The sequence below is a fragment of the Carcharhinus amblyrhynchos genome, chromosome 5 (assembly GCF_965287045.1).
Source record: "Carcharhinus amblyrhynchos chromosome 5, sCarAmb.v2.hapA, whole genome shotgun sequence".
NCBI classification, from domain to species: Eukaryota; Metazoa; Chordata; class Chondrichthyes; order Carcharhiniformes; family Carcharhinidae; genus Carcharhinus; species Carcharhinus amblyrhynchos.
This window is the reverse complement of record NC_137328.1, coordinates 127,784,390-127,804,070: the sequence shown is the minus strand read 5'-3', so window position 1 is coordinate 127,804,070 and position 19,681 is coordinate 127,784,390. Positions and strand designations below refer to the sequence as shown.

At 46.1% G+C, this 19,681-nt stretch overlaps 1 protein-coding gene across 1 annotated transcript in view; it reads right to left on the bottom strand.

Moving 5' to 3' along the window:
- Positions 1-19,681, bottom strand: part of nup155 (nucleoporin 155) — a 242,618-nt gene that overhangs the window by 123,281 nt on the left and 99,656 nt on the right. Inside the window, exon 16 of the mRNA XM_080189562.1 lies at positions 95-157. Within this exon, the coding sequence (XP_080045688.1) occupies positions 95-157 (63 nt within the window). The remainder of the gene's footprint in view (positions 1-94; positions 158-19,681) is intronic.

The following is a 19,681-nucleotide window of genomic DNA, read 5'->3' as shown; positions in this document are numbered from 1 at the left end:
ACAGATCACCAGGGTTGGGTCTCCCATTCAAGTCACCCACAAGGAGTGTGATCTATGGAAAGTGTGCAAAATGGGAATCTTTAATGAACAGTACCTGAGGTTGGAATAGAAGACATGCCCGGACTGGAGAAAGGGCTACCAAGAGGCATCACCGGTCCTGCAGCAAAGAAAGAACAGGTCACATTTGCAAGAGATAAGCCAGAGCACTCAGAACTTCCTCTCTACGTTCACCCCTTTAATTGTATCACAGTCCTTTTTCCCTGATTTCTAAACCCACATCGTCTCTCTCACAAGCGAACACCAACATTAAGAATTCATTTACAACCCTGTAATTAAGGAAGTAAACAGCACATTGGTCTTTATGGTCAGGGGATTGGATTAAACGAATAAAGCGACCATATCTAAAATATTGTGCAGTTTTCACCATCATGATGAAGGAAGAGTACATTTGCATTGGAGACGGTACAGTAAAGGTTCACTACCCATCAACTGGGCCCATCAATTGGGCAGCGTTCCCTCAGAACCACTTCTTCCACCTGCCTTCCAAATTACTTGCTGTACCTTCTTGTGATTAATGTTCAAAGACACCCAGATCTCACTGTCTGCAGCATTCTGCAGTCTCTGCTGGTTTTCGATTCTTCCTGGCAAAGTTGACAACTTTACATTTTCACACATTAAATCCACCTGCTAGCTTTCTATCCAAAATTTCAGCACTCCCCCTCAGTATTCTGCCAACTGTACAGCATGCCTTCAGTGTCACCTCTCCTATAGCACTGTACTCCTTCAATACTGCCCCTCTGACAGTGCAGCACTCTTTCAATACTGAATCGCCAAGACTGCAGCAATTACTCATTACTGTAGTTGGATTATGAGTGCAAGTCTCTGGAGTGGGTTTGAACCCACAATGATCTGAGATGAGCTTTTTCCCATTACGTCACAGCTGACATTGATACTGAGCTGGTCAGTAAAGTTCCAATGCAATGCGGCTTGTGACGTGGGCACAGCCAGCATGGTCAGAATATCCATCCCTAGACATCTTTAAGATGGTGGTGAGCGCTTTCTTGAATCACTGCAGGCCACCATAATAGGTACACCATAATTTTAAAGAGGAATTCCTGGCGCAAGGATTATGTAGTAATAAAGGAGAGTATTAAATTAAAAGCTGATGCGTTCAGAGCAGCTAAAAATAGTGGGCGATTAGAAGACTGGGAAAGATTTAAAAAACAACACAGAATGACTATGAAAGCGATAAAGAAAGGAAAGATAGAGTATGATGCTAAACTAGCTCTAAATATAAAAAATGATAGTAAAAGTTTTTACAAATATATAAAGAGGAGGAGACTGGCTAGAGTGAATGTTGGGCCCTTGGAGGATGAGAGGGGGGATTTAACGGTGGGTGATGAGGAAATGGCTGAGGCTTTAAATAAGTTTTTTGTGTCGGCCTTCACGGAGGAGGACACAAATAGCTTGCCGGATATTAAAGATAGAAGGATGGTAGGAGATGAGGTCGTTAATGCGATTACTGTCACGAGAGAGGTCGTGCTTGGTAGACTAATGGGACTGAAGATAGACAAGTCCCCAGGACCGGATGGAATGCATCCCAGGGTTCTGAAGGAAATGGCAGAGGTGATAGTGGATGCCTTAGTGATTATTTATCAAAATTCGCTGGACTCCAGAGAAGTGCCGGAAGATTGGAAAACGGCTAATGTTACGCCGCTGCTTAAAGGAGGTAGCTGACAAAAGGCAGGGAATTATAGGCTGATTAGTTTAACGTCCGTGGTTGGAAAAATGCTAGAATCCGTCATCAAAGAAGAAATAGCGAGGAACCTAGAAAAGAACGGTTTGATCAAGCAGACATAGCACGGATTCACGAAGGGGAAGTCGTGTTTAACAAATTTATTGGATTTCTATGAGGATGTGACTAGTGCGGTAGACAGAGGGGAACCGGTGGATGTGGTGTTTTAAGATTTCCAAAAGGCGTTTGATAAGGTGCCTCACAAGAGGTTGCTGCAAAAGGTTAGGGTGCACGGAGTTGGGAGTAAAGTGTTAGCGTGGATAGAGGATTGGTTGTCGAAAAGGAAGCAGAGGGTTGGAATCAATGGGTGCTATTTTGATTGGCGGTTGGTGACTAGTGGAGTGCCGCAGGGATCAGTGCTGGGGCCTCAACTATTTACCATATATATATATATATATATATATATATATAGATGATCTGGAGGAGGGGGCTGAGTGTAGGGTAACGAAATTTGCTGATGACACGAAGATGAGTGGAAAAACAAATTGTGCGGAGGGTGTGGAAAGTCTGCAGAGAGATCTGGATAGGCTGAGCGAGTGGGCGAGGACCTGGCAGATGGCGTATAATGTTAGCAAATGTGAGCTTATCCACTTTGGTAGAAATAATAGTAGGAGGGATTATTATTTAAAAGGCGAAAAGCTGCAGCATGCCACGGTACAGAGGGACCGAGGGGTCCTTGTGCACAAATCTCAAAAACCCAGTCTGCAGGTGCAGCAGGTGATCAAGAAGGCGAATGGGATGCTGGCCTTTATAGCGAGGGGGATAGAATATAAAAGCAGGGAGGTCTTGCTGCAACTGCACAGGGTACTGGTGAGGCCGCAACTGGAGTACTGCGTGCAGTTTTGGTCACCGCATTTGCGGAAGGATATATTGGCCTTCTCTGCAGAGAAGGTTCACTGGGCTGATACCGGATTTGAGGGGGTTAGCCTATGAGGAGGAATTGAATCGACTGGATCTGTACTTGTTGGAGTTTAGAAAGCTGAGGGGGGATCTTTTAGAGACATATAAGATAATGAAGGGGATAGATAGGGTAGAAGTAGAGAGATTCTTCTCACTTAGAAAGGATAGCAGGACGAGAGGACACAGCCTCAAAATAAGGGGGGGGGTGCGGTGCAGTTTAGATTGGAGTTGAGGAGGAACTTCTTCACTCAAAGGGTGGTGAATCTCTGGAATTCTCTGCCCGTTGAAGTAGTGGAGGCTACCTCACTGAATATATTTAAATCACAGGTAGATAGGTTTCTGATAGATAGGGGAATTAAGGGTTATGGGGAGAAAGCGGGAAAGTGGAACTGATCCACTTCAGATCAGCCATGATCTTATTGAATGGCGGGGCAGGCTCAAAGGGCTAGATGGCCTACTCCTGCTCATATTTCTTATGTTCTTATGAAAGAAAATGCATACAAAGTGGCAAAGATTAGTGGGAATCTAGGGGTTTGGGAAATCTTTAAAGATCAGCAGAAAGCCACGGAAAAAGCTATAAAGAAAGGTTAGATGGATTATTCGAGTAAACTAGCTCAGAATATAAAAACAGATGGCAAAAGTTTCTACCAATATATAAAATGAGAAAGAGTAGCGAAAGTAAACATTGGTCCTTCAGAGGATGAGAAGGGGGATGTAATAACTGGAAACGAGAAAACGGCTGAGACATTGAACAGATATTTTGAGTCGTTCTTCTCAGTGGAAGACACGAATAACATGCCAAAAATTGATGACAGGAAGGCTATGGCAGATGAGAACCTAGAAACTATCATTATCACGAAAGAGGTAGTGTTGGGCAAGTTAATGGGACTAAAGGTAGACAAGTCTCCTGGTCCTGATGGAATGCATCCCAGGGTACTAAAAGAGATGGCGGGAGAAATAACAAATGCACTAATGGTAATTTACCAAAATTCGCTGGACTCTGGAGTGGTTCCCGCAGATTGGAAAACAGCAAATGTGACGCCACTGTTTTAAAAAAAGAAGGGAGGCAAAAGGCAGGTAACTATAGGCCGGTTAGCTTAACTTCTGTAGTTGGGAAAACGTTTGAATCTATCATCAAGGAAGAAGTAGCCAGTCTCCTGGATATAAATTGTCCCATTGATAAGACGCAGCATGGGCAGTCAATAAACCACCTCTGCTCACATGTTCAAATGCCTCAGAGAAACCAATAAAGGCAAATATAGTGGTCTCCTTTTCCCAGAGCAAAAAGTTGGGATAAATGGATCGTATTCAGAATGGCAACTAGTGGGTTCCTGCAGTGATCAATGCTGGAGCCTCAATTACTTGCAATCTATATTCATAGCTGGTACTAAGGAACCAATTATTTTTAGCCCAATTTTCAGTTGATACAAAGGTAGGAAGGAAAGCAAAAAGAGAGGAGGACGTAAAGAAGTCTGCAAATGGATATTGAAGGGCCAAGCATGTGGAAAAAACAACTGCCAGATGGAGTAGAACATGGGAAAATATGAGGCTGTCCACATTGCCAGAAAAATATAAAAACAGTTTACTAAGTTTGCGGATGACACAAAGATTGGTGGATTTGCGGATAGCGATGAGGACCATCACAGGATACAGCAGGATATAGATCAGTTGGAGAACTGGGCAGAGAGATGGCAGATGGAGTTTAATCAGGGCAAATGTGAGGTAATGTATTTTGTAAGGTCTAATACAGATAGGAAATATACAGTAAATGGCAAAACCCTTCGGAGTATTGACAGGCAAAGGGAACTAGATGTATAGATACACAGGTCGCTGAAAGTGGCAACGCAGGTGGAGAAGGTAGTCAAGAAGGCATACGGCATGCTTGCCTTAATAGGCTGGGGCATTGAGTTTAAAAATTGGCAAGTCACGTTGCAGCTTTATAGAACCTTAGTGAGGCCGCACTTGGAATATAGTGTTCAGTTCTGGTCTTCACACTATTAGAAGGACGTGGAGGCTTTGGAGAGGGTACAGAAAAGATTTACCAGGATGTTGCCTGATACGGAAGGCATTAACTATGAGGAGAGGTTGGAGAAACCTGCTTTGTTCTCAAACTTGTGGTTTTCAGCAGTTAAATCTGCCACTTGAATCTTATAATTTTCCACTTGCTGCTGGTTTGCTTCCAGTTCACCTTTCATAGAAGCTTGGAGAGCTAATTGTTCTTCTACTCGCTTTGAATCTGTAAATTCCTTCTTTGTTTTCACTAGGATTTGTTTCATCTTGCTGTTTTTCTCTTTGTGCTGTACAGGGCACTGTGTATTGCAGCTGTATAGGGCACTGGTGAGGCCGCAGCTGGAGTACTGTGTGCAGTTTTGGTCGCCGCACTTACGTAAGGATATTTTGGCCTTGGAGGGAGTGCAGAGGAGGTTTAGTAGGCTGATTCTGGAGTTGAGGGGATTGAACTATGAGGAGAGGCTGAATAAACTAGGCTTGTACTCGTTAGAGTTTAGAAGAATGAGTGGAGATCTCATTGAGACGTATAAGATGTTGAATGGGATGGATAGGATAGAGGTGGAGAGACTCTTCCTGCTCAGAAAGGACAGTAGGACTAGAGGGCACAGCCTCAAGATAAAGTGGGGGGGGGGGGGTGCGGTTTAGAACGGAGTTGAGTAGGAACTTCTTCACTCAAAGGGTGGTGAATCTCTGGAATTCTCTGCCCGTTGAAGTGGTGGAGGCTGCCTCGCTCAATATTTTTAAGACGCGGGTTGATAGGTTTTTGATAGGCAAGGGGATTAAGGGTTACGGGGAGAGGGCGGGAATGTGGAACTGAGCCACGACAGATCAGCCATGATCTTATTGAATGGCGGGGCAGGCTCGAGGGGCTAGATGGCCTACTCCTGCTCCTATTTCTTATGTTCTTATGTTGTGCTCCTCCAAGTTTGTCTGAAGAAATGTTTTCACATTCCTTGGTTTCTAGTTTCTGTTTGCATGACGTTACTTCTTCTACAATCCGGTTGTCTCGATCAGTAATTTTCTGGTTTAATTCTTTCACCAAATGCTCATGGTCTGCAATCTCTATGCCCATTAGAGTGCTTTATTGGGCATCCTTTCTCACAAATTCCAGTTCTTGTGCTGTTTGCTGCAGCTGGTGTTTCTCATTTTGAAGTTGCTTTTTAAATTGGTTGAGGGAGCTAGGTCTCTTCTCCCTGGAAAGATAAAGATTGAGAGGTGACCTGATAGAGGTTTATAAAATGTTGAGAGTAATAGATAGGGTGGATTCTCAGAGGCTATTTCCCAGGGCTGAAATGGTCGCTACGAGAGGACACAGTTTTAAGGTGCTGGGAAGCAAGTACAGAGGAGATGTCAGGGTAAGTTTTTCACTCAGAGGGTGGTGATTGGAATCGGCTGCCGTCGGTGGTAGTAGAGACGAAATCGCTGGGGTCTTTGAAAGACTTCTGGATGAGTACGTGGGATTTAATGGGATTGGGGGCTATAGATAGGCCTGGTAGGTATGGGTATGATTGGCGCAACTTGTGGACTGAAGGGCCTGTTTGTGCTGTAGTGTTCTATGTTCTAAATTCTTCAACTTCTTTCAATAGTGCATGATTTTCGTTGGATGTCTGCTCCTTAAGTGGCTTGAAGGTCTCGAGCTCCTTTTCGGCAGCTACCTTGGCTTTCTCAGATTCTAATATCTATGCTTCCAGCTGTCTGGTATTTGATTGCAAAGTTCCCAAATGAGCAACCATATCTTCTTTATCTGAAACTAACTGTTTGTTAAGATAAGAAGACATCCAAGTAGGTGCTGTGTAAGCTCCGCCATCTGACGTTCAGTTATTTGCTTGCTCTTTCTCTATATCCAGTTTTTCTTCTTGTTTCTTGTATTCTAGCAAGAGGCTTTTGTAGCTTTCTGCTCCGTGCATAATGTCTTTATGGAAGAAGGCAATCTGTCTTGCTCAGACTTTACAATTTCTACCTCTTCTGTTAACAGTAGCACCTGTTTTTTTTTAAACTGATATCGAGTTCTTTTTTGGCTTCCACAGCGACAGCTTTAATCTTATTCATTTGGTTTTCCTCGTCATTGCTTACTTTTTCGAGAGCAACTATTTTGTGATTCAATTCTGCAGTAGTGCTTTGTAAGGTATTCTTTTCATTAGATGTTTTCTGCATCAAATCCTTCACTCTCTGAAGCTCCTCTTTAAACTTTGGGGCGGCACAGTAGCACAGTCGTTAGCACTGCTGCTTCACAGCTCCAGGGACCTGAGTTCAATTCCCAGCTTGAGTCACTGTCTGTGTGGAGTTTGCACATTCTCCTCGTGTATGCGTGGGTTCCCCCCAGTGCTTTGGTTTCCTCCCACAGTCCAAAGATGTGTGGGTTAGGTTGATTGGCCACGCCAAAAAGTTACCCCTCAGAGTCCTGAGATGCATAGATTAGATTGATTAGTGGGTAAATATGCAGGAATATGGGGTTAGGGCCTGATGGATTTGTGGTCAGTGCAGACTCGATGGGCCAAATGGCCTCCATCTGCACTGTACGGTTTCTATGTTCCTTTTTGTGGTTCTCACTGGAACGATGGGAGGTTGAGGGTGACCTGAAAGAAGTCTACAAGATTATGATACTGGATATTGTTGGATACTGTAGGAGTAGATGAGCTATCAGGGGATACCAGCAATAGCAGCCAATGCAGTGGTACCATAGCTGGCTCTATTCCTAAGCAGGGAAGGACAAAAAGCAGTCGAGCAATAATGACAGGGGACTCTATAATTGGGGTACGGATAGACGTTTCTGTGGATATGAAAGAGACTCCAGGATGGTATGTTGCCTTCCTGGTGCCAGGGTCCAGGATATCTCTGAATGGACAGAAAGCAGTCTGAAGGGAGAGAGTGAACAGCCAAAGGTAATGGTACATATTGGTATTAACGACGTAGGCAGGAAGAGTGATGAGGTCCTGCAGCAACAGTTTCGGGAGTCATGTAGAAAGTAGGACTTCTAGGGTTGCAATCTCAGGATTACTCCCTGTTCCATGTGCTAGTGGGGCTAAGAATAGGCAGACAGTGCAACTCAACACTTGGCTAAACAGCTGGTATAGGAGGGAGGGTTTCAGATATCTGCACCATTGAGGTCTTCCGGGGCAGATGGGACCTGTACAAGAAGGATGGCTCACATCTAAACTGGAGGGGCACAAATATTCCGGCCGGGAGGTTTGCTAGTGTCACAAGGGAGGATTTAAACTAGTTTGGCAGGGGGTGGGATCCAAAGCAAAGGTGAATTAGCTGAAGGGGAACCAGAAAGTAGGGCCAATAACAACATAAGAAATAGGAGCAGGTAGAATTAGGGACCTTGTCGTGAAGGATCCTCTTGGGAAGAGTGATCATTGTATGGTGGAGATTCTGATGCAGATGGAGGAGGACAAAGTGGGTTCCCTGACCTGTGTCCTTTGTTTGAACAGAGGGGAGTACGATAGGATGAAAGAGGAATTGTCGAATGTTGATTGGGGGAGCACATTGGTAGGTAGGTCTGCTGAGGAACAGTGGAGGATCTTTAAGGAGATCTTTCTTGGTGCTCAGCAGAAATTTATTCCAATGGTTAAAAAGGATCGTAGGAGGAGAGATAATCAGCTGTGGATAACGAAGGAGGTAAAGGAGACTATTAAATTAAAAGCGGATGCGTTTAGACTCGCTAAGAGTAGTGGGCGAGAAGAGGATTGGGAGAGGTTTAAATATCAACAAAGAATGACGAAGAAGTTGATAAAGAAAGGAAGGATAAACTATGAAGCTGGGCTAGCGCTAAATATAAAAAAGGATAGTAAGAGTTTTTATAAATATATACAAAGAGGCTGGCTAGGGTGAATGTTGGACCCTTAGAGGATGAGAGGGGGGATTTAGTGGTGGGGGATGAGGAAATGGCTGAGGCCTTGAATAACTTTTTTGTTTCGGTCTTCACGGAGGAGGACGTGAATAGTTTGCCGGGTGTTAACGATGGAAAAATGGTAGGAGTGGAGGACCTGAATGACATTATTGTTACTAGAGAGGCAGTGCTCGACAGACTAGAGGGACTGACAGTGGACAAGTCCCCAGGACCGGATGGAATGCATCCAAGGGTTCTGAAAGAAATGGCGGAGGTGATAGTGGATGCCTTGGTGATTATTTTCCAAACCTTGCTAGATTCCGGGGAAGTGCCGGAAGATTGGAAAACGGCTAATGTTACACCGTTGTTTAAAAAGGGTAGCAGGCAAAAGGCAGGGAATTATAGGTCGGTTAGTTTAACGTCTGTTGTAGGTAAAATGCTTGAATCTGTAATCAAGGAGAAAGTAGCGAGGCATCTTGAGGAGAATTGTTTGATAGAGCAGATGCAGCACGATTTCGTTAAGGGGAAGTCGTGTCTGACGAATTCATTGGAATTCTATGAGGATCTGTCTAGTGCGGTGGATAGAGGAGAACCGGTGGATTTGGTGTTTCTTGATTTTCAGAAGGCGTTTGATAAGGTGCCGCACAAGAGGTTATTACAGAAGGTTGGGGGCATGGAGTTGGGGGTAGGGTGTTAGCATGGATAGGGGATTGGCTGTTAAATACGAGGCACAGAGTGGGTGTCAATGGGTGCTATTCGGATTGGCGGTTGGTGACGAGTGGAGTGCCCCAAGGATCGGTGCTGGGGCCTCAGCTATTTACCATTTATATAGAACATAACAGCGCAGAACAGGCCCTTCGGCCCACGATGTTGCACCGACCAATTAAAAAAAGCAATGACCCTCGAACCTAAACCAATCCCTTTCCATTCATAAACCTATCCACGGATCTCTTAAACGCCCCCTACATCTACAACTGCAGCAGGTAGGGCATTCCAATCCCTCACCACCCTCTGAGTAAAGAACCTACCTCTGACATCCGTCCTATAACTACCACCCCTTAATTTAAAGCTATGCCCCCTCGTGCTAGCTTTCTCCATCCGAGGAAAAAGGTTATCACTGTCCACCCTATCTAAACCTCTAATCATCTTATATGTTTCAATAAGGTCCCCTCTTAGCCGCCTTCTTTCTAACGAAAACAACCCCAAATCCCTCAGTCTCTCCTCATAGGACCTTCCCTCCATTGAATTTATATAGATGATCTGGAGGAGGGAACCGAGTGTAAGGTGTCGAAATTTGCTGATGACACAAAGATTGGTGGAACGGCAAGTTGTGCGGAGGGTGTGGAAAGTCTGCAGAGGGATCTAGATAGGCTGGGCGAATGGGCCAGGAACTGGCAAATGGAATTTAATGTTGGCAAGTGTGAGGTTGTCCACTTTGGTAGGAATAATGGTAGCAAGGACTACTACTTACAGGGCGAAAAACTGCAGCATGCTACAGTGCAGAGTGACCTCGAGGTCCTTGTGCATGTGTCGCAAAATCCCAGCCTGCAGGTGCAGCAGGTGGTAAGGAAGGCGAATGGGATGCTGGCCTTCATAGCAAGGGGGATTGAATATAAAAGTAGGGAGACCTTGCTGCAGCTGTACAGGGCACTGGTGAGGCCGCAGCTGGAGTACTGTGTGCAGTTTTGGTCACCGCACTTACGCAAGGATAGTTTGGCCTTGGAGGGAGTGCAGAGGAGGTTTACTAGGCTGATACCGGAGTTGAGAGGGTTAAGCTATGAAGAGAGGCTGAATAAACTAGGCTTGTACTCGTTAGAGTTTAGAAGGATGAGGGAGACGTACAAGATGATGAATGGGATGGATAGGATAGAGGTGGAGAGGCTCTTCCCGTTCAGAAAGGACAGTAGGACTAGAAAGCACAGCGTCAAGATGGGGGAGGGGGGGTGCAGTTTAGAACGGAGTTGAGGAGGAACGTCTTCACTCAAAGGGTGGTGAATCTCTGGAATTCTCTGCCCGTTGAAGTGGTGGAGGCTGCCTCGTTAAATATATTTAAGACGCGGGTAGATAGGTTTTTGATAAGCGAGGGGATTAAGCGTTATGGGGAGAAGGCGGGAAGGTGGAACTGAGCCACTTCAGATCAGCCATGATCTTATTGAATGGCAGGGCAGGCTTGAAGGGCTAGATGACCGACTCCTGCTCCTATTTCTTATGTTCATAAGTTCTTATGCACAGGAGTAGGCCATCTAGCCCTTCGAGCCTGCCCCACCATTCAATAAGACCATGGCTGATCTGAAGTGGATCAGTTCCACTTTCCTGCCCTCTCCCCATAACACTTAATTCCCTTGTCTGTAGAAACCTATCTACCTGTGACTTAAAAATATTTAGCGAGGTAGCCTCCACCACTTCAACAGGCAGAGAATTCCAGAGATTCACCACCCTTTGAGTGAAGAAGTTCCTCCTCAACTCGATTCTAAACAGTGCCCCCCTTATCTTGAGGCTGTACCCTCGCGTCCCGCTATCCTTTCTGAGCAGGAAGAATCTCTCTACCTCTACCCTATCCATTCCTTTCATTATTTTATACGTCTCTATAAGATATCCCCTCATCCTTCTAAACTCCAATGAGTACAAACCCAGTACCCAGTCTATTCAGTCTCTCCTGGTCCGGATGGGATTTACCCTAGGATTCTCTGGGAGGCAAGAGAGGTGATTGCGGAGCCTCTGGCTCTGACCTTCAGGTCGTCGTTGGTCTCTGGTATAGTACCGGAAGATTGGAGGACAGCAAATGTTGTCCCATTGTTTAAGAAGGGGAGAAGAGACTTCCCTGGGAATTATAGACCGGTGAGTCTTACTTCTGTGGTGGGTAAGGTTTTGGAAAGGATTATTAGAGACAGGATTTATAGTTATTTGGAGAGTAATGAATTGATTAGAGACAGTCAGCATGGTTTTGTAGCGGGTAGGTCGTGCCTTACTAACCTTATCGAGTTCTTTGAGAAAGTGACCAAAGAGGTGGATAGGGGTAAGGCAGTTGACGTGGTGTATATGGATTTTAGTAAGGCGTTTGATAAGGCTCACCATGGTAGGCTTCTGCAGAAAATGCAGATGTATGGGATTGGGGGTGATCTAGGTAATTGGATCAGGAATTGGCTAGCAGATAGGAGACAGAGGGTGGTGGTTGATGGTAAATATTCGTCATGGAGTTCGGTTACGAGTGGTGTGCCTCAGGGATCTGTTTTGGGGCCACTGCTGTTTGTAATTTTTATTAATGATCTGGATGAGGGTATAGTTGGGTGGATTAGTAAGTTTGCTGATGACACCAAAGTCGGAGGTGTGGTAGATTGGGTGTCATAGTTTGCAGGGTGACTTAGAAAAGTTGCAGAGCTGGGCCGCGAGGTGGCGGATGGAGTTTAATGTGGAGAAGTGTGAGGTAATTCATTTCGGTAGGAATAACAGATGTGTTGAGTATAGGGCTAACGGGAGGACTTTGAATAGTGTGGAGGAGCAGAGGGATCTAGGTGTATGTGTACATAGATCCCTGAAAGTTGGGAATCAAGTAGATAAGGTTGTTAAGAAGGCATACGGTGTCTTGGCGTTTATTGGTAGGGGGATTGAATTTAGGAGTCGCAGCGTCATGATGCAACTGTACACAACTCTGGTGCAGCTGCACTTGGAGTATTGTGTGCAGTTCTGGTCCCCACATTACAGGAAGGATGTAGAGGCTTTGGAGAGGGTGCAGAGGAGGTTTACCAGGATGTTGCCTGGTATGGAGGGGAGATCCTATGAGGAGAGACTGAGAGATTTGGGGTTGTTTTCGCTGGAAAGAAGGCGGCTAAGAGGGGACCTTATTGAAACATATAAGATGATTAAAGGTTTAGACAGGGTAGATAGTGATAGCCTTTTTCCTAGGATGGAGAAAGCTAGCACGAGGGGGCACGACTTTAAATTAAGGGGGGGTAGTTATAGGACTGATGTCAGGGGTAGGTTCTTTACCCAGAGGGTGGTGAGGGACTGGAATGCCCTGCCAGCTGCAGTTGTAAATGCGCCTAGTTTGGGGGCGTTTAAGAGATCTGTGGATAGTTTTATGGACGAAATGGGATTGGTTTAGATTACTGGGTTAGTGTTTTTTTTAAAAGCTGGTCGGCGCAACATCGTGGTCCGAAGGGCCTGTTCTGCGCTGTAATGTTCTCTGTTCTATGTTCTATGTTCTTCATAGTCTAACCCCCTCATCTCTGGTATCAGCCTAGTGATACACAGTACGTGGATAAGCCCACGAGAGGAGAGGCTGTACTTGACCTGGTACTGGCGAATGAACCAGGACAGGTGATGGATCTCTCGGTAGGAGAGCATCTTGGGAATGGTGATCATAATTCTATCCCTTCACAATTGCATTGGAACGAGATAGGATCAGGCAGGCTAGGAAGGTGTTTGTCTGGAGTAAGGGGAAATACGAAGAAGTCAGGAAGTTACCTGGACAAATAAACTGGAAGGAGGCGTTCTTAGGGAAAAGTACCGAAGGAAGGTGGCAGATGTTCAAGGAATGTTTGTCTGGAGCTCTGCATGACAACGTTCCGATGAGACAAAGGGGTTTTGGTAGGTCGTGGGAACCGTGGTGCACGAAGGCTGTGTTGAACCTAGTAAGGAGGAAAAGAAAGGTGTACAAAGGATTCAGGGAACTAGGAGATGTTAAGGATCTTGAGGAGTATGAGGATTGTAGAAGGGAGCTTAAAAGGGAAATTAGGAGAGCCAGAAGGGGTCATGAGAAGACCTTGGCGGGTAAGATTAAGGAGAATCCCAAGGACTTCTATAAATATGTGAAAAGTAAAAGGATGAGAAGAGAAGGGATAGGACCTATAAAAGCTGAAGGGGGTAAGGTCTGTGTGGAACCAGAGGAAATGGCAGAGGTGCTTAATGAGTACTTTGTCTCAGTATTCACAGTGGAAACTGATCTGGGAGATTTTGCTACGGTTTTGCAGCAGATGGAAAAGATTGAGTTTGTGGATATTAAGGAGGAGGATATGTTAGAACTTTTGAATTCCATCAAGATAGATAAGTCGCCAGGACCAGATGGGATGTACCCCAGGATACTGTGGGAGGCGAGGGAAGTGATTGCAGAGCCCCTGGCGATGATCTTTGCGTCGTCAATGGAGACGGGAGAGGTTCCGGAAGATTGGAGGATTGCGGATGTAGTTCCAATTTTCAAGAAAGGGAACAGAGATAGCCCGGGAAATTACCGACCGGTGAGTCTGACCTCAGTGGTTGGTAAGCTGATGGAGAGGCTTCTGAGGGACAAGATTTACGAGCATTTGGAGAGGTTTGACATGATCAGAAATAGTCAGCATGAATTTGTCAAGGGCAAGTCGTGCCTTACGATCCTGGTTGAGTTCTTCGAAAATGTGACTGAACACATTGACGAAGGAAGTGCAGTGGACGTGGTGTACATGGACTTCAGCAAGGCGTTTGATAAGGTCCCCCATGCAAGACTTCTTGAGAAGGTGAGAGGGCATGGGATCCAAGGGCCTTTGGCCTTGTGGATCCAGAACTGGCTTGCCTGCAGAAGGCAGAGAGTGCTTGTGGATGGGTCTTTTTCGACATGGAGGTCAGTCACCAGTGGAGTGCCCCAGGGATCTGTCCTAGGACCCTTGCTATTTGTCATTTTCATAAATGACCCGGATGAGGAAGTGGAGGGATGGGTAAGTAAGTTCGCTGATGACACGAAGGTCGGTGGTGTTGTGGATGGTCTGGAAGGATGTCAAAAGTTGCAGGAGGACATAAATAGGATGCAGGACTGGGCAGAGAAGTGGCAGATGGACTTCAACGCGGATAAATGCGTAGTCGTCCATTTTGGCAGAACCAACGGGATGAACGAGTACACTATCAAGGGCAGGAGTCTTAGTAGTGTTGAAGAGCAGAAGGATCATGGGGTCCGGGTCCACAGGACTCTTAAATCGGCCTCGCAGGTGGAGAATGTGGTCAAGAAGGCGTATGGTGTACTGGCCTTCATTAATCGAGGGATTGAGTTTAGGAGTCGGGAGGTAATGCTGCAACTTTATAAGACCCTTGTCAGTCCTCATTTGGAGTACTGTGCGCAGTTCTGGTCGCCTCACTATAGGAAGGACGTAGAAGCTATTGAAAGGGTACAGAGGAGATTTACAAGGATGTTGCCTGGACATTGTTCCTGAGGAGCAGTATCGAGAGGCAGCGATTTTTGGGCGTGAGAGGAGGCAGCAAAAAGGTACACTTTTCTGTTTATATTGTTTAACTTTTTGTTTATAGTTTTAAAGTCGCGAGTTTCGGCGGTTTTTTTTTAAATTAGTTAGAAACTGGAAATCATCACTAGGACGCTTGCCGGTAGTTGTAGTTTTTTTTTCCTCGGGCCCCTAACCCTATAAATTAGTGTAGAGAGGACACCCGATCCTCTACACTGGTAGAGAATCCCACCCTCCCACCTCCTCTAACCTAAATTATAAGTGTGGGGGAAGTTTTTTTTTATTTTATTTTTACTTTTCTGCTGGTAATTGCTTCAGGGATGGCAGTTCAGGCAGTAAGCTGCATCTCCTGTGGGATGTATGTGGTGAGGGAATCTAGTAGTGTTTCAGGTGATTTTACTTGTAGGAAGTGTGTTAGATTGCAGCTTCTGGAGGAGCGTGTAAAGGAGCTCGAGGGGGAATTAGAGGAACTCCGCATAATTCGGGAGGCGGAGGTGGAAATCGATAGGAGTTATAAGGAGATAGTCACTCCTAGAAATGAGTCTTGGGTCACTGCCAGGAAGAGGGGAAAGGAGCAATCGGGGGGACAACCCCTGGGGCTGTTCCTCTCCAAAATAGGTTTTCGGTCCTGGAGGCTACAGTTGAGGAGGAATCAACTGGGGATAGCCAAAGGGAGGAGGTCTCTGGCGGTGAGCCTAGTGTGAAAGCTCAGGTGGTTAGGGGCTGTAAAAGATTGGGCCTCGAGATTGGGGACTCCACAGTTAAGGGGACAGATAGGAGAGTTGGAAGTAAAGGTAGGGACTCAGGGCTGGTGTGTTGCCTACCAGGGGCTGGGGTCCGGGATGTATCAGAAAGGGTATTCAGGACTCTTAGGGGAGAGGGAGATCAACCCCAAGTTATAGTTCATGTGGGGACACATGACATAGGGAGGTTAAGGGAAGGGGATATTAAGCAGAGATTTATGGAGTTGGGGTGGAAACTAAAGGCCAAGTCTGATAGAGTGGTTATCTCTGGACTCTTGCCTGTGCCACGGGATAGTTTAGAGAGGAATAGAGAGAGGGAAAGTTTGAACTCGTGGCTGAGGGGTTGGTGCAGGAGGGAGGGGTTCAGGTTCTTGAGCAATTGGGGCTCATTCTGGGGTGGCGGGACCTCTACAACAGTGATGGTCTACACCTGAATCAGAGGAGAACCAATATCCTGGGGGGTAAATTTGCTAAGGCTATGCAGGGAGGTTTAAACTGATTCGGAGGGGGGGTGGGATCCTGAGTAGAGGGGTTGAAAGTGAGGGGGGCATAGATGGGGACTGCAATGCACAGCATTGCAGGGGTGGGGTGGAGCAGGGTTTGAAATGCGTATACTTTAATGCGAGGAGTATTCGCAATAAAGTGGATGAACTTGCAGCGTGGATCAGTACCTGGGACTTTGATGTTGTGGCCATTTCAGAGACATGGATAGAGCAGGGACAGGAATGGTTGCTGCAGGTCCCGGGGTTCAAATGTTTTAGTCGGAGTAGAGAAAGAGGTAGAAGGGGGGGAGGGGTAGCATTGTTGGTCAGGGACTGTATCACAGTGTCAGAGAGGAAGTTTGATGAGGACTTGTCTGTTGAGGTAGTATGGGCGGAGATTAGAAATAGGAGTGGAGAGGTCACCCTGTTGGGAGTCTTTTATAGACCTCCTAAAAGTTCTAGAGAGGTTGAGGAAAGGATTGCGGAGACGATACTGGTTAGGAGTGAAAGTAATAGGGTAATTGTTATGGGGGATTTTAACTTTACTAACATTGATTGGAATTGTTATAGCTCTAGCGCGTTAGAGGGGTCAGTTTTTGTACAAAGCGTGCAGGAAGGTTTTTTGACTCAGTATGTAGATAGGCCAACTAGAGGTGAGGCTATATTGGATTTGGTGCTGGGAAATGAGCCAGACCAGGTGCTAGACTTGGAAGTTGGTGTGCATTTTGGTGATAGTGACCATAATTCGGTTACGTTCACCTTAGTGATGGAAAGGGATAGGCATGAACCTCAGGCCAGTGGTATTAGCTGGGGGAAGGGTAATTATGAGGCTATTAGGAGAGAATTAGGAAGCATAGGTTGGACTAGGAGATTACAGGGACTGGGAACGTCCGAAATGTGGAGTTTTTTCAAGGAGCAGCTACTGCGAGTCCGTGATAGGTATGTCCCTGTCAGGCAGGGAGGAATTGGTAGGGCTAGGGAACCGTGGTGCACCAAGAAAGTTGATTCGTTGGTTAAAAGGAAAAAGGAGGCCTATGTTCGGATGAGACGTGAGGGCTCGGGTAGTGCACTAGAAAACTTTAGATTGGCTAGGAGGGAGTTGAAGAGTGAGCTAAGAAGGGCTAAAAGAGGACATGAGAAGACTTTGGCTGATAGGATTAAGGAGAATCCTAAGGCGTTCTATAGGTATGTTAAGAACAGAAGGTTGGTTAGGGCAAGATTAGGGCCAGTTATAGACAGCAGAGGGAAGTTATGTGTGGAACCGGAGGAGATTGGAGAGGCATTGAACCAATATTTCTCTTCAGTGTTCACGCAGGGGGACATGGATATAGCTGAGGAGGACACTGGGTTGCAGGGGAGTAGAATTGACAGTGTTACAGTTGATAAGGAGGATGTGCTGGATATTCTGGAGGGTCTGAAAATAGATAAGTCCCCTGGTCCGGATGAGATTTACCCCAGGATTCTCTGGGAGGCAAGAGAAGTGATTGCAGAGCCTCTGGCTCTGATCTTCAGGTCGTCGTTGGCCTCTGGTATAGTACCGGAAGATTGGAGGTTAGCGAATGTTGTCCCATTGTTTAAGAAGGGGAACAGAGACTTCCCTGGGAATTATAGACCGGTGAGTCTCACTTCTGTTGTGGGCAAGGTTTTGGAAAAAATTATTCGGGATCGGATTTATAGTTATTTGGAGAGTAATGAATTGATTGGAGATAGTCAGCATGGTTTTGTGGCGGGTAGGTCGTGCCTTAGTAACCTTATTGAGTTTTTTGAGAAAGTGACCAAAGAGGTGGATGGGGGTAAGGCAGTGGACGTGGTGTATATGGATTTTAGTAAGGCGTTTGATAAGGTTCACCATGGTAGGCTTCTGCAGAAAATGCAGATGTATGGGATTGGGGGTGATCTAGGGAATTGGATCAGGAATTGGCTAGCGGATAGGAGACAGAGGGTGGTGGTTGATGGTAAATATTCATCATGGAGTTCGGTTACGAGTGGTGTGCCTCAGGGATCTGTTTTGGGGCCACTGCTGTTTGTAATTTTTATTAATGATCTGGATGAGGGTATAGTTGGGTGGATTAGTAAATTTGCTGATGACACCAAAGTCGGAGGTGTGGTAGATAGTGAGGAAGGGTGTCATAGTTTGCAGGGAGACTTAGACAGGTTGCAGAGCTGGGCCGAGAGGTGGCGGATGGAGTTTAATGCGGAGAAGTGTGAGCTAATTCACTTTGGTAGGAATAACAGATGTGTCGAGTATAGGGCTAATGGGAGGACTTTGAATAGTGTGGATGAGCAGAGGGATCTAGGTGTATGTGTACATAGATCCCTGAAAGTTGGGAATCAAGTAGATAGGGTTGTTAAGAAGGCATACGGTGTCTTGGCGTTTATTGGTAGGGGGATTGAATTTAGGAGTCGCAGCGTTATGTTGCAACTGTACACAACTCTGGTGCGGCCGCACTTGGAGTACTGTGTGCAGTTCTGGTCCCCACATTACAGGAAGGATGTGGAGGCTTTGGAGAGGGTGCAGAGGAGGTTTACCAGGATGTTGCCTGGTATGGAGGGGAGGTCCTATGAGGAGAGACTGAGGGATTTGGGGTTGTTTTCGCTGGAAAGAAGGCGGCTAAGAGGGGATCTTATTGAAACATATAAGATGATTAGAGGTTTAGATAGGGTGGATAGTGATAGCCTTTTTCCTCTGATGGAGAAATCTAGCACGAGGGGGCATGGCTTTAAATTAAGGGGGGGTAGTTATAGGACGGATGTCAGGGGTAGGTTCTTTACCCAGAGGGTGGTGAGGGATTGGAATGCCCTGCCTGCTGCGGTTGTAAATGCGCCTAGTTTGGGGGCGTTTAAGAGATCCGTGGATAGGTTTATGGACGAAAAGGGATTGGTTTAGGTTAGTGGGTCATTGTTTTGTAACTGGTCGGTGCAACATCGTGGGCCGAAGGGCCTGTTCTGCGCTGTAATGTTCTATGTTCTATGGACTGGGAGGCATGCCTTATGAAGTTAGGTTGAGGGAGCTGGGACTCTTTTCCCTGGAGAGACGAAGGTTGAGAGGCGACCTGATAGAGGTTTATAAAATGTTGAGTGGAATAGATAGGGTGGATTCTCAGAGGCTATTTCCCCGGGTTGAAATGGTCGCTACGAGAGGACACAGGTTTAAGGTGCGGGGAGGAAAGTACAGAAGTGATGTTAGGGGTAAGTTTTTCACTCAGAGGGTGGTGAGTGAATGGAATCGGCTGCCGTCAGTGGTGGTGGAGGCGAACTCGCTGGGGTCTTTTAAAAGACTTCTGGATGAGTATATGGGATTTAACGGGATTGGGGGTTATAGATAGGTCTGTGGATTGGTAGGTATTGATGTGATCAGTGCAACTCGTGGGCCGAAGGGCCTGTTTGTGCTGTAGTGTTCTATAAACAGCAGGCAGGGTGGGATTGCAATTTAGAGGGGGTCTGGTGGACTGATGTGCATTTGTTTCAATGTGAGAAACGCCTTGTTCGGTCCGCCTTGTTGTCTAACAAGGGGCATACACGTGGTAGGTCGTGAGAGGGCTGCTCTTGGATGTTTCCAGAGTAGCCTAGTGCTTCACGTTGTTAGTGTAAGCTTAAACTGGACCAGCAGATGGGCAACACAACAGCTCAGTGACTATCACTGTTTGCTGTGCAGATACATGCATTTGGGCCAGTGTCTGTGGGAGTTCGCACATTCTCCCTGTGCTTGCGTGGGT